This window comes from Lygodium microphyllum, chromosome 26 (genome assembly GCF_053477565.2).
Source record: "Lygodium microphyllum isolate KBCC chromosome 26, Lygodium_microphyllum_v1.1.10, whole genome shotgun sequence".
Lineage (NCBI taxonomy): Eukaryota > Viridiplantae > Streptophyta > Polypodiopsida > Schizaeales > Lygodiaceae > Lygodium > Lygodium microphyllum.
The window spans coordinates 118,677,268-118,691,093 of record NC_141160.1 but is presented as its reverse complement, the minus strand read 5'-3'; the positions used below and the strand labels follow the sequence as shown (position 1 = coordinate 118,691,093).

General features: G+C 41.5%; 1 protein-coding gene across 2 annotated transcripts in view; it reads right to left on the bottom strand.

Annotated features, from left to right (window-relative positions):
- Positions 1–1,697: 1,697 nt before the first annotated feature.
- LOC148013745 (uncharacterized) overlaps positions 1,698–13,826 on the bottom strand; it is a 38,456-nt gene continuing 26,327 nt past the window's right edge. The window contains exons 3-11 of one of the 2 annotated variants that reach the window (XM_087668120.1): positions 13,336–13,496; positions 13,086–13,179; positions 7,359–7,429; positions 7,132–7,238; positions 6,762–6,883; positions 4,494–4,582; positions 2,809–2,868; positions 2,638–2,721; positions 1,698–2,542 (exon numbers count right to left, since the gene is read on the bottom strand). In XM_087668120.1, the coding sequence (XP_087524246.1) occupies positions 2,426–2,542; positions 2,638–2,721; positions 2,809–2,868; positions 4,494–4,582; positions 6,762–6,883; positions 7,132–7,238; positions 7,359–7,429; positions 13,086–13,179; positions 13,336–13,496 (905 nt within the window). In that variant the 3' untranslated portion in view covers positions 1,698–2,425. The remainder of the gene's footprint in view (positions 2,543–2,637; positions 2,722–2,808; positions 2,869–4,493; positions 4,583–6,761; positions 6,884–7,131; positions 7,239–7,358; positions 7,430–13,085; positions 13,180–13,335; positions 13,497–13,826) is intronic. The other variant, XM_087668119.1, reaches the window with a different exon arrangement.

Here is a 13,826-nt window from a genome sequence, read left to right as displayed (position 1 = left end):
ACACATTCCCCTTGTAGCAGACTGTGCAGCCACTGGCGAATACGGGAAAGCAGCGGGATTCGACCAGTGAAGAAGAGTATCACAGCGCGATCATAAAACACCGAAAAGGAGCGTAGGACAGTTTTTGGGTCCACAGTGGCTTCCAAAACATCGTCAGGTGCAGAGTCAGAAAAGACTTCCTGATTATGTTGAACATAATCGCCAAGCAAAGTGTTGGCAAATTCCAGCAAATGCTCCCACTCAACATCCTGAGAGTCCACAGAATCTGAAGCAACCTGAGCATAGGAACGATCCTGATGAACACCTATCTCTTCCGAAGTATGCTTGGTACGTTTACCCGCAGGCTGGATGTCGGGACCAGGGGGCATCTCTTCGTTGCACGGAACCATATCCTCAGGTTCCTCAGCATCAGAATCCGGGCCAAGTGCTGCCACTATTCGGTCTATGAAATCCAGATCCAAACCAGCCATCGTGTATGACGATTTGATCTCGAAGGAGGACTGACCCTCTCTCTCTCCCGCTCTCTCTCTCCCTCTTTTCTGTACAGGGGCGCTGTCCAGGGGTGTACTCTGCAAGGACAGCTAATGAAAGCAGAGCTTTACCTGTCACCGTGCAGGGGCAGAAGGGCGAAACAAAGGCCTGGCGGTCTCAACGGCAGGACAGGACAGGCTGGGGCGCAGGGCAGGGATCCGTCAGCAGCGAAACCCTAACTGACAAGGCGAAGGGGCGAGAGGCAGGCGCAGAGGTCGCAGCTCAGGTGGGTGTGGGGCGCAAGCGATGGGCCGTCCAAACGCAGGGCGGGGGACACAGCGGCCGTGGACAGGGCGTCAGGGGCAGGCGACCGTGGACAGGGCGTCAGGGACAGGGCGTCAAGGGCGGCCGTGGACAGGGCGTCGGGAGCAGGGCGTCAGGAGCAGGGCGTCAGGAGCAGGACGCGCGAAACGAAGGCTGACGAGGCGGAAGGACAACAGCCGGAACCTAAACCGCCAGAACGACCGACGGACGGGCGACAGCCTATGCCGTCTGCACACGCGAGGAACCAGGCAACGGATGATGCGGAATCTGCACCGGCGGCAGGTCACGAGCGGGCGCCATCGACTCTCTCTCTCTCCTCCCTCTCTCTCTCCAACGTAAACACTTTCTCTCTCTCTCTCTCTCTCTCTCTCTCTCTCTCTCTCTCTCTCTCTCTCTCTCTCTCTCTCTCTCTCTCTCTCTCTCTCTCTCTCTCTCTCTCTCTCTCTCATATTCAACTATCGTACCTCTATATTCATCTCAAGTTGAATAACCAAGTTTGTACGAGCCGAAGTGCACAGAGTTTAATGAAGCCAATGGAGGTACCAAAAGTGAGTCTTATCTCTCAGCTTCAAACAATGATAAGTCAACAACCCTACTTTGCTCAAACCATATACCCTAGATTATACTCGGTTTGAGAAAAACAGTGCCATGCTCTTTATTGAAAATTTGTGACCAGCTACTCAACTGTGAAGCATTGAAGGCTTCTAAAAAAATTTCAGTAATACAATAATAACCTACTGAAGTGTGAAAGATGTATTCAATCAGAAATCACAACGAATTTATACTTGGACCTAGTGCTATCAAAATTCGAAAACTTTCAACAAGAATCGTTTCCAAAAATTTGGTCAGATATAGCTAGTGTCAATCAACACTAAAAAGTACTAGATTTCACTATTGGGGAGGCTAAAACATAAATCAATTTAAGGTCACATGAAACAATTCTCCATGATGAGCACCATCTAAGAATAATTGACTAGCCTTTGAGATACATCCAAGAAGTTGCATAATACAAAAAAAAATGAGTCAGTGGCATTAAGCAGATGATAATGAAGAACCTTTACAACTTTCACATCAATAGTCTGTTAAGAAACTGTGGATAGTAACATAGAGCCCTGCTGTATGGAGAATGTTCTCAATACATACCATCTGCATGCATGTGCATGTGTTACATCACATGCGTGTGCAGGTGCACACGTGCATGCACATGCAGCATGCCCGTGTGAGACATGCAGCAGCTTATGTTCAGAATTGCAACGGGCCCTCTTTTTCCCAGCTACCTCATGTTCGTTGTCGTCAAGAGTGGACACACCTCTGAGCCTTTTATCAACAATCTGCATTTGCAGCTTATGGCCCAACTTGCAGGTTCTTGGTATTTGGCCAATAGGCCGACTTTTGCTATACTTACTCCCAAAGAGGCTTCTAGACTCCAATAACTGGATTGACAAGTCTTTACTGCTCCATTGTCTCTAATCAAATGGCATACAGAGTTCCTCTCACAGTAAGGGTCTACCTCTTTCTTTCGACACAAAAAGTAAAGTCGAAGGTAGGGAAGATCAATCAAACAAAAAAGTTAACTATGTCCCATCAACATGTCATAACAAAGTCCTTCACAAGCCAGTGAAGTTTTCACTCAACTTGACTCTTCTCCTTTGCCAAATTGTTCAATATCTACTGCAAGGGAACGTTGCTTTCTTGAAAGGTCCTTCAAGAAAGACCCCACATTTGCTTTTAGGTCCTCCAGCGAATGCTGTCAACAAAGCAAAATGGAGCTGAGACCACTAACTTAAGATCATCTAGCATTGACCTGCAATATACAACCAAATCAATGTACAAAATATCTACCTCATCCAATTTTCCTCTTGACAAGAGTTCAGATGGCCATACTCTCACCAACTTGGAAACATATTTACCAGCTTTCAACAAATCCTGACCACAAAAGTAACGTTTCATTCATAGTGCACAACTAACAAATCATGAATATCATTAAAAGATAAACAAGAACATCTTGCAGACCTGACAATGTGACAAAATAAGTTCCACTGCAGTGTCAACCTCCCCTTGTAGAACATGGACCTGCCATAAAGCACTCTCTCTCTCTCTCTCTCTCTCTCTCTCTCTCTCTCTCTCTGTGTGTGTGTGTGTGTGTGTGTGTGTGTGTGTGTGTGTGTGTGTGAGAGAGAGAGAGAGAGAGAGAAGAAGTTTGAATTAATGAATTGGAATATTTACAAAGGGCCTTCTGACCAACCAAGCAGACTCAAAGACAGGTAGAAAACAACACATGGAGCCAAAAGGCTGCAAAAATCACAAGGCTACAGTAACAGAAGAAGGGGTCATGACGTAGGCACAACACTCCCTCCATCGCTCTTTCTCAAAAGACAAGTTCTTCATGAACACATGGCATGGCATATAGGTAAGGATCACTATATAAATGCAATTCACCTGAAACTTCAGGAGAGAGTCAGCCAAAACCTCAATAGAAGCACTGAACGGGAAGATCGAATCAAGAGGAAAGGCCTTACTAGGACAAAAGTGCTGCCCAGGCAATCTAGATGGAGCAAATCCAGCAAGTCCAAGAGGCATCAAGTGGGCAACATAATGAGATTGATGAGTATACATCACAGCCGGAATGCTCCAGTGCTCCACACATCCCCATATAGGGTACATAACCAATGAGATCATTTAGACTTTGTCATTTGGAAGTGGAACTGCAATGGTTCCATGAGAACAACATTCCCATCAGGACACTTGCAAGACTATTTGCAGAGATGTTCACTGGTCGCTATCTTGAGCTATACACAAAGACCCACCAAATGCCAAGAGAAAAGTCTTTAAATAACAATAGGATGCAAATGAGAGACTCCGTGTGAGCTACATCCTCATTGTGGCTCTGTGTGGGGATCATGTCATGAGAGTAGAGAGTAATGATGTCATCAGCTTGGAGAACAACGAAGGTGACCAACATACCATCGGCCATGCATAGAGGTTGGGTTTACCATGCAATGACCTGAAACCATTCGAGCAACCAACACCCTACACACAGCCCAAAGGCACCTAATTCAGCCCATAGAGAGCTTTCCATTAGCAGTATGCATGGTCCTCCAATTGCTGCACAAGAAGATCATGCACCTGCTCCTCGTATACCTCCTCCTGGGGGGTGTAATTAAGGAAGGCTAACTTGGCACCCATCTGATAAATTAGCCATCACCCAAAGCAATGACTATCTATTGGCAAAGGTCCCACATAGTAAAACCAAAAACCTTGGCAACATGCCTAGCTATGTGCTTGTACCCCTTACATCATATAGTGTTGGGTGCTTTGTTGCAGCTATCTGAATTGCTAGTGTCGTTGGATGTACTCATTTTGTGTATAGTTTGTTTCCGGCTTGTGAACCAAAGCCTCTGCCAAAACTGGCCCAAAAACAGAACATCAACCAAACTTGCACATTAAGCATTATCTCTAGTAAGTACAGGTCCTTAGCATTAAAAGTTTCCTTAATTTAATGGCGCCACTAACATTTTGGATTCATTTTCAAAGTGAAAATCTCCTACACAACCTGATTGATGTAAGATACTACAGCCGGTTTTAAAATGTATTTTCAAAAAACAAGTTAGGTTCAGTTGAGCTTTGAAAGGGCATCACATATCGGTCCATTACAGCCAGCTTGGTGCTACGAGACAATACACACAATCTCAACTTACTTTGGCAACAGAAAAAGCACTTGCAATTGTATGTTCTAAACCAGCTCCTTCCCTCCATCCCTGTACCTTCAAAACCTTTTCAACAGATCCTGTAAGAGGTAACACCAGCATTTAGCAGAGAGCTAAAGAACCTTGCAATTCGTGGGACAAACTATAAAAGTTTTTTAACAGTGTGAAGGATTTTGAAATACTGCAAAGGAAAATCCAAACACATTCACATGAGAAAGTAAGAGATACTATTGACACATGAATCACTCCATATAAACATGTGAAACCTTAGCTGACACCATGCCCCTTCAAAGGGATCCTTTGAATGATTTCTTCACAGCCACAACACCAGAGAGTGTTCAATGATAGATCAATTACATCTCAAGCAATGACACCCTTACTGTCCAAGCTTGATCTGTTAATGCATGTAGATGATTGAACCTAGGTACATGTTTTATCATTGTCTTCAGAACAAGGGTCAATAAGGATCAGAAGAAACCAGAGTAGGTAAGGGAATATATCAGGGAATGCATATGTCAATTATGCATATGTTTTGATCAAAGAAACACAAATGCTCCCCTTTGAATGATTAATTTAGATTCCAATCCTTATTAGGGTTCAGAGGACCTGGAGAGAATTTTACCTGATAGGGCATAGATGTTGCTGAAATCCATGGTAGATACTTATATAAAGAAATGCAGTAAAGAGGACTCAAAGCAAAGCAGCAGAGTGGCACAACAAAGTATCACTAGATTCTCCTGTTTAGGGTATATAATCTAGTATTATCTCTAAAATGCGAGCAAAGACACCCAACAGAGTGTTGGTTTTTCTTTTTTTAGTTGGCTGGTGTGCATAAACAAGTTCTCTAAGCACCCATGCTTTTTGTTCCATCTAAAGTTCCATCAGCTACTCATGTTAGGACACTCCATCTAGGGCCAGCACTTCAAGCACTGCCAAAGGAACGTGTCACAGTAAGACCATAACTACAATAAGAAGTCCTTTCAAAAGCAGTGGCTTTGGCCTAAGTAGGGTCCCAGATCAGTAAACAGCAGGTTTTAAATAAGGTTGATGAAAGATGCACATTAGGTGGCTAGGAGTTATCCGAGATAAGAAGTGAATGCCTTGAACACAAGCAACAGTTCTTTGGCTAGCAACCATGTTATATGGCATGGCGCATAATATGGCCATGAGCAGCAACCAAAAATAATCAAGTGCTAATGAGTTACCCTTGCCTGTATAGGTGGAAGTGTTTCTCCCTCTCACAGTGAAGCAGCACTATTCTTGACTCTTCACTTCAGAGAAGTAATATCCATCCACCTTGACAAAGGGAAAAATAAAAGCATTTCAGTTCTTTTGGACAGTTTGTGCCACCTTTGATACCATTGGGCACACACAGGATCCTTTGCAGATGCATGTTTTATAGCACATTTGGTCACTTTTCTTGGCATCGCATACAGGCTCTTGTAAATATGAACCTTGCCAAACCCTGTCCCCCTTCCCGTCCAAAGAAGAAAAGGGCGGAAAAAGAAAACACAAAGCTCCATCAGCTGATATGGTAAGAGTTCAACCTTAAGAAGTCCTACTAATTGAAGAAAGGAAACAGGTAGGGAGAGGGTGAGTAGGGATGAGAAAGCAGCTATATCAAGACAGATTGGAGCAGTTCAAGACTCGCTTGCCAAAGACAAAGTTTTAACATTGCAACTCTTAAAACTTGAGATCACATACAAAAATTCAAGAGACAGGTGAAAATCATCAAGATTATAAGGCATTCACAGGTGCACATGGTGTGTGTTCTGGAGCATTGCCCTTTTGCTTTTCTTCAGCTTTTCTTCACACCCCCTCCCCCCAAACACACACACACAAAGTCGAATTGCTTTAATTCCCAAGTAGTCTGCTGTCTCAAAAGCTACAAGCTAATAGTTGTTTTTGAATTTTAAAAAGAAGGAGAAGGTTTAGGCAAAAATTGTTCTTAAGCTGAACAAAATCAGCTCTTAACTCAAGAAAACTATTAGTAATCTTTGAATAATGCTTCACCTTCCCTCCATACCATTGTAAGAGCATATGCCCCAACAGGGCAATGCTAACAACTGAAATCAATTTTAATAACATTACTACAAGATATTAATTTAGTGTCTTAAAGAAAACTTAAGGGATGAAAAAGTCAATTGAAGCTGAACCAGCACCTGCCTTCAGCATACTTGCACAACAAAGCACAATGATTATGATACAAAGGTAATTGCAAAAAGAACACTGGAAAAAGGGAAGGGCAAGGAATCAAACCATGATTGGCAGCTGTGGATATGACAATATCAAAAGCAGCAGAGCTCAAATTGACGCCATTCTCTACAAATTCATGTGTCAGCTTAAACATCAAGTCGAACTCATCATTGTCTTTGCAGGTCCTGTACGGTACATCAAGCAGCTAACATGGTGAAATGAGTATTTTCCCCATGGTAATTTTACCTTACATTTCCAGTCGATACTGAAAACACATGTTATGAACCAGAAATAGCAAATGCTTTGACAGTGCCAACACAGAATACCTACTCAACAACTGCCCAAAAATGCTGAAAAGACCTACCATGCCAGCCAATATTGAACTTATTCAAAAGCATTAAATACTTCTGCAGCATGTCTGCTTCTCACAAACCTTAGCATCATGTCTGCTGTCTGTGTTGTAGGAAGCAACGAGTTGCTGAGCATTGTTTTGAATGTCTTCAGCATAAGCTTCGCATCTTTCTCTTGTCTGGCGTGATTCTGAATTGTTGTTCATGTAACACTGGCATTAGTATTGCAGTGCACTGTTGCTCTGGAGTCTGCACTGGGCAGATCAATCATGCACAGAACAAGCACATTTAAGAAAGGACACAAACTCACCAAAAACAGATGCGCAGACCTTAATGATGGTGAGAGCCCATAAAAGTTGTTCTTCCAAAGTGTTTGCAACCCTTATTAGTTAGATCACAACAACACGCAGTCAGAAGACTTCCTTACTTCATTACCAAGCAAGAAAAGGTTGCTGTAGGAATAGACATATAAGAGGGAAAAACTAAACCATTAGAGAAGACCTAATTCAGTCCCCCAACCCCACCCCCCAGAAACCAGCAAAAGCACCCTCTCCTCCTCTTCATTTTCTTCCTTTGTCCTTTTTGAACTCCTTCCCCTCTACCCCCCTTTCTCTCTCCCTCATACCAGATTGGATATGGATTAATGATTTGTTTGGCCAAATAAATGCTAAAATGCCTACAAGATATACAAATATTTCATCGACAAATCAGGATGATATCAATACAGAGGATGTGCTGAAGCCTATGCAATGCTCACCATGCCAAGAGCTAGGAATACCAAAATTAAAGTTCATTTTAATTAAAAATCTTCGTGAAGTTTAATTAAATCATTAAGCTCATTTCTCATTCTAGAGATAGATTCAATAGTTGAAACTTGCATATCAATTAATTATTTAATGTGCAAGTGCACATTCAAATAACTAGGGCTTTTGAAACTTAGTGCCAAAGCCTCAATCAAAGTATTAAGTATGGGTCATATGACCAAGGTTTAGGCTTAGATACTAGCAACAGCTAGAAGCTTCTCTATTTGGCACAGACTTGTTGTCTAGGGTTGTATGCAGCAATTTCACTCTCCATAGGGCACAAAATTTGCCGTAGGCAACAGTCTTGGTATACGCAAAAAATCACTTTTGAAGAGATTGTGCAAACATTAAAGCTTTCATGGCAGATCTCATCAACTCTGGATATTAATCACAATTGATTAGAGCAACTCGTGATTTATTGAGCAGGCAAGCCTGAACTGATTTGTGAAGAGCAAGTATGAAAACAAATTGTTGGTTAGAGATTCTAAGTGGCTCAAACTTTGGGTTTCACAGCAGATCAGCCACTTTGTACTTGAATTGAATGGCTCTAGTAATCTTAAAGAAATACCGTAACAGATGCCAAGCTTTGGGCCCAATCTATGTCTTTTGTTTCTAAGCAGGATCATTCTAGCTCCACATATGAAGTGATTTCTTGCTGAAATTGCGGCTTAATTAAGAGCTTTTGCAAGTTAAGTTACTGCCCTTTGCAAATGTGAAGGTCGATTTCATGGTTCCATTGCTAGGACATCAAATCTTCTTTAAGGAGGTGAGGCTATAGTTGTCTCTGATGGAAGCACTAAAATCAGATTTCAGCAATTCAGTTCAACAAAGATATTTCAAAGTAATGACTTGCATGATAATCTAATGTCATCCAAGAGAGGAGAATCATAGCATATCAATGATGCTTTGGATGGACAGCTAGTGGATCAGCATATGCATGTGAATGTTTCTGAGTTGGAGAAGACTGAAGATGAAGAAGATGCATTATTCAAAGCATAGTTGATCAGTGCAGCTAACACATTTGCTCAACTTTCTGATGCGGTTGGGACTTTTATTCAACTTTTGAAGAGTCCCAAATTTGCTGAATTAATGGATCCTTCCTTGAAGACTGAAGGAAAGAGATAGAGTTCACCACGAGGGCATGGAGTATTTCCAAGGACAGCCCATACATCCTATGCAAACTAATGGACAACCATTTGTTCACCTACTATGCAAGGTGGTTCCTTGCAAAATTCCACTCCAGTGATTTGTGCTGAATTGAATGCTAAAAGTAATTATTTGCAGCAAATGAATCAAGGCCAGTAAGTTATGCCAAAGCCATATGTGCATCTGGTTTAGTGTTTCAAGCTATGCAAGCCGAAGGACCAGCTAAGCAAGGTTTGTTTGGGCCCTAGGAACCACAATGCACACCATGTTATGTATGGTTATGTTGATAAGCATCCAGGTTTTCAAAGTGAAACGCATGTTAATGAGCATGGCACTACAGGAATGCAAGATGTGCAAGTGAATGGGTATGGTTTAGTAGATTAAACACCTATTGAAAATGCTAGTAATGCACAATATTTGCACCAGGCACCAGTGTATGATAGCTCGACACCCAACAGCAAGGCCAAGGACTATAGGGAAGACGATTTGTGAAGGTTGAGACTTTCTCTGGAATGCAGGATAAGCTCATTATTCTTTCCACTGAATGGGGAAAAAAAAAAACTCTCTTGAAAAAAACAATTATTAAATTTATTTCATATAGTCTTGCTAGATTTATATACAGAAACTTTTCCATATAGGAATGCATACGAAATAGTTGCATTCTCTATTGTGAGATACTAGATACCTTAGTCTTAGTGCAGTATATGCACTTCTTTTGGCAATCTACAATAGTAGTAACATGGAGCAAGCATGGCCAAAAGCACAAGACGGGGAAGATGGGGAAGGGGGTGGGATGGCGTGTATATATAAATAGCATTTTAATTTCTAAATTTATATCCCTAAATGTATGCATGTGATGTGTGGAGTGGATGTTTACTATCATAGGGCATGTGTGTCTATACATATGCACATCTGTTTTCCATTTCAAAGAACTCTGTGGCTGTGGGGTTTTTTTTTTTTTTTTGAGGGGGCCAGGGAGGGAGTTATAAAGTCTTGCTAGACTTATATACAGAAACTTTCCCATATAGGAATGCATACGAAAAAGTTGCATTCTCTATCAATTGTGAGATACTAGATACCTTAGTCTTAGTGCAGTATATGGACTTCTTTTGGCAATCTACAATAGTAGTAACATGGAGCAAGCATGGCCAGAAGCAGAAGACGGGGAAGACGGGGAAGGGGGTGGGACAGCATGTATATATAAATAGCATTTTAATTTCTAAATTTATATCCCCAAATGTATGCATGTAATGTGTTGAGTGGATGTTTACTATCATAGAGCATCAGTGTCTATGCATATGCACATCTGTTTTCCATTTCAAAGAGCTCAGTGCCTGTGGGTTTTTTTTTTTCAAGGGGGCCAGGGAGGGAGTTATATAGTCTTGCTAGACTTATATATAGAAACTTTCCCATATAGGAATGCATACAAAATAGTTGCATTCTCTATCAATTATGAGATACTAGATACCTTAGTCTTAGTGCAGTATATGCACTTCTTTTGGCAATCTACAACAGTAGTAACATGGAGAAAGCATGGCCAAAAGCACAAGACAGGGAAGACAGGGAAGGGGGTGGGACGGTGTGTATATATAAATAGCATTTTAATTTCTAAATTTATATCCTCGAATGTATGCATGTGATGTGTTGAGTGGATGTTTACTATCATAGAGCATGTGTGTCTATACATATGCACTTTTGTTTTCCATTTCAAAGAACTCTGTGCCTGTGGGTTTTTTTTTCAAGGGGGCCAGGGAGGGAGTTGGTTGGGTCCTATTTGCTATGAGAGTTTGCTAATTTTGCACATGTTTATGTGCAAGAATGGGGGATGTGTGGCATTTTTTGGGGGCCAGTGTGGGATGGGAGGAGTAATGTGTGTGTGGTGGTGGGCGGTATGTGTGTTGTGGATGGGATACTAGGCATTCCCCCATCCAATTTTCATGTCCCCTCTAGCAGATCCCTTGTTGCTATTAACAAGATCAAGTAGTTCTTTACAAATTGGAGAGTAGGCAAGAGGAAAACTAAGGCTTTCTTCATAGTTCGCGAGAAATACATTGGTATGGCTTTATTCATAGTCCTAAATTGGCAGAAAAGAAGTAAAAATACTTCAAAAGAGAGTCTAAAAGTGAATTCACGGGTCTACTATCATGAAACAAAGCAGGTAAGCGCCACAATGCCATTTTTCCTATGTGTCAATAGGATAACTTGAAAGCCAAATGAACAACAGAGCTTGCTCACACTGGGATCCTCCTCCTCCATGACCCTACCAAGGAGGAAGACCAACCAAGAGTGTGAGTGGGCAAGAGACTAGACTTACACAAACACACCACGTGACCATAGGTATCCAACCAAGTGGTGCACCCTGTGAGACTTAAATCCACAACCTTACAATTGTGAGCCCAAGTGCTAAATTGTTAGGCCATCACCTTTGGGACAAAAGGGTGTCTAGTGTTAACACAAGTTGTCACAACAAATTCAAATCGCCAAATCCATCATGAGTCCATACCTCCCCAACACACCACGTGACCATAGGTATCCAACCAAGTGGTGCACCCTGTGAGACTTAAATCCACAACCTTACAATTGTGAGCCCAAGTGCTAAATTGTTAGGCCATCACCTTTGGGACAAAAGGGTGTCTAGTGTTAACACAAGTTGTCACAACAAATTCAAATCGCCAAATCCATCATCAGTCCATACCTCCCCAAGGCTCTCAACCAGGACATAAGTAATACTAACAAGTCTATGATTGGATGTGGGTGGATCATCAAGGATTTGGAATACTAGATGATTGTTAAAGACTGATTGTTTGGCAATTGAGGTCCATTGCAAGTCTTATTTGATAAATACATTATCTAACTTGTTGAACCCTAGCTTAGGGTTTACTAGTTTCTGCCTAAGCAACTACATAGCCACGCTCCTGATTTGAGAGCCAGTTCCAATGGAATGGTTTAACCTACAAAGGCAGATTGACTCGTGGCAACATACTAACCTAGCAAAGCCTCAACACAAAAGGTGATCATGTACTAATATGCCTACGCTAGTGCTACAACTTTGTGTTGTAGTACTTGTTGCGTCATCATGACAACCCAAGTACCACTAGCTACAACTTTGGGGTATGGCTGGTATGCATGAATAAATGCTATTTCTGACCTTCACTCGTTTGCAAGGGTTTCATCCTTATTTGAAGTCTTTCCAGCCATCCAAGCAGTAGCAAAATTAATACACCAGAGCTGTCAATAGCAGCAAGCTCCTTACATTCAGATGCCACTTCTTTTCCTTTACTCGTTTGCAAGGGTTTCGTCCTTATTTGAAGTCTTTGCAGCCATCCAATCAGTGGCAAGATTAACACACCAAAGCTGCCAATAGCAGCAAGCTCCTTACATTCAGATGCCACCTATTTTCCTGGTGTAATAGACAAGTAAACAAGGCCTTCAATAACCCATGTGTGCGTTTGAGGTGTTACTAGATGTAGCTTATGCAAATTTGCTCACTACTCACTTCATAAGTGACCTCTGCAATCTTCAAGCTTGTAAGTCTGCCTTGTCAATTTTTATGTGAAGCTGCAGGAATGCAAGTAGCACAAATCCTCTAGATCTAGGGTCAGAATCCAAAAGGTCGTCTGCAGATCCCTCAAGGCACCTCTCATCCTTACCTTGTCGCAAAACATAGCTAAAACCTCTTACCAAACACACCATAGATGCCAAGAATGTGGATCTTCTGCTATTGAGCAATTGTGGACTGTCCTAATCCAGATTGCCTAAAAACAACAAACATATCCAGACAAACAGAGCAAGTAGCTGACTGCCAACTTGTCACTTCTTATGTGATGCCAATGCAATTGAATGTGTCCAAATTCCAAGTCTCATCATGATCTTACCTAAATCATGCTTTTAAGAATGACCTCAAAAGCATCAATAAAATACTCGTACAAATGATCATTAGGCTTGTGTTCAGTATGTGCACACTAAGAATTATACATTAGTATAGCCCCTAATGTTGGAGTATGAAAAGCCAATGTACCAACTGAGAATATATGTGCTAAAATCTTAAACCACATAATTATATACTTTTGTGGTTTAACATAGCATACCTAAATCATAGGATTTTGTCCGCAAGCTTGCTGAAATTGCAAGTGCAGAAATGTATTCATTGAAGTTTTCAAGTATATGTAACCTTGAAGATCTCTGCAGAATCCAAAGAAGAAAATATGGATATTTATAAGCCGAACAGAAGCAATACAAATTCAGACTAAGCAACATTACGCAGTTTTCCAATTCAGAGAAGGATTCCTAATGAACAATGGAGGCTACACTACCACACTTGGTGAGTATGATATATACATGGATTCGATGTTTGTGAAGCACTTTGAAAGCTAAAGATGCATCTTCAGGACTGCTGCACTTTTCGAAAATCCCACGTATCAATGCCAATGGGATTGTCCTTTTATCCTGCACCTCTGTCATGAACTTCTCATGAAGTTCCTGGACCTCTGCACTACAATCTGCAGTAAAGCAATACAGCTCAACTTGACCACAAATTTTACGGAACTCTGAAAAAAATACATATGGCATCAGAATATGCATTAAAGAATGTTATCCAAGAAAATGATTGCAACCTATAAACAATGGTACCGCTAAAAAGTGTGCACAGTGATAACCTGTTTATACATTTTCTTGTGAGCATAATTACAAGATCTTTCTTGAGGGATTCTTAAACTCCTTTGGAAGCACGGCCTCCTGTGTTGCACAAGATTTTTTTGAGAGATCCGTACACTTCTTTGGAATTTGAAGCATGGCCTCCTATGTTGCAAACAAAACTTCAGAACTGACTG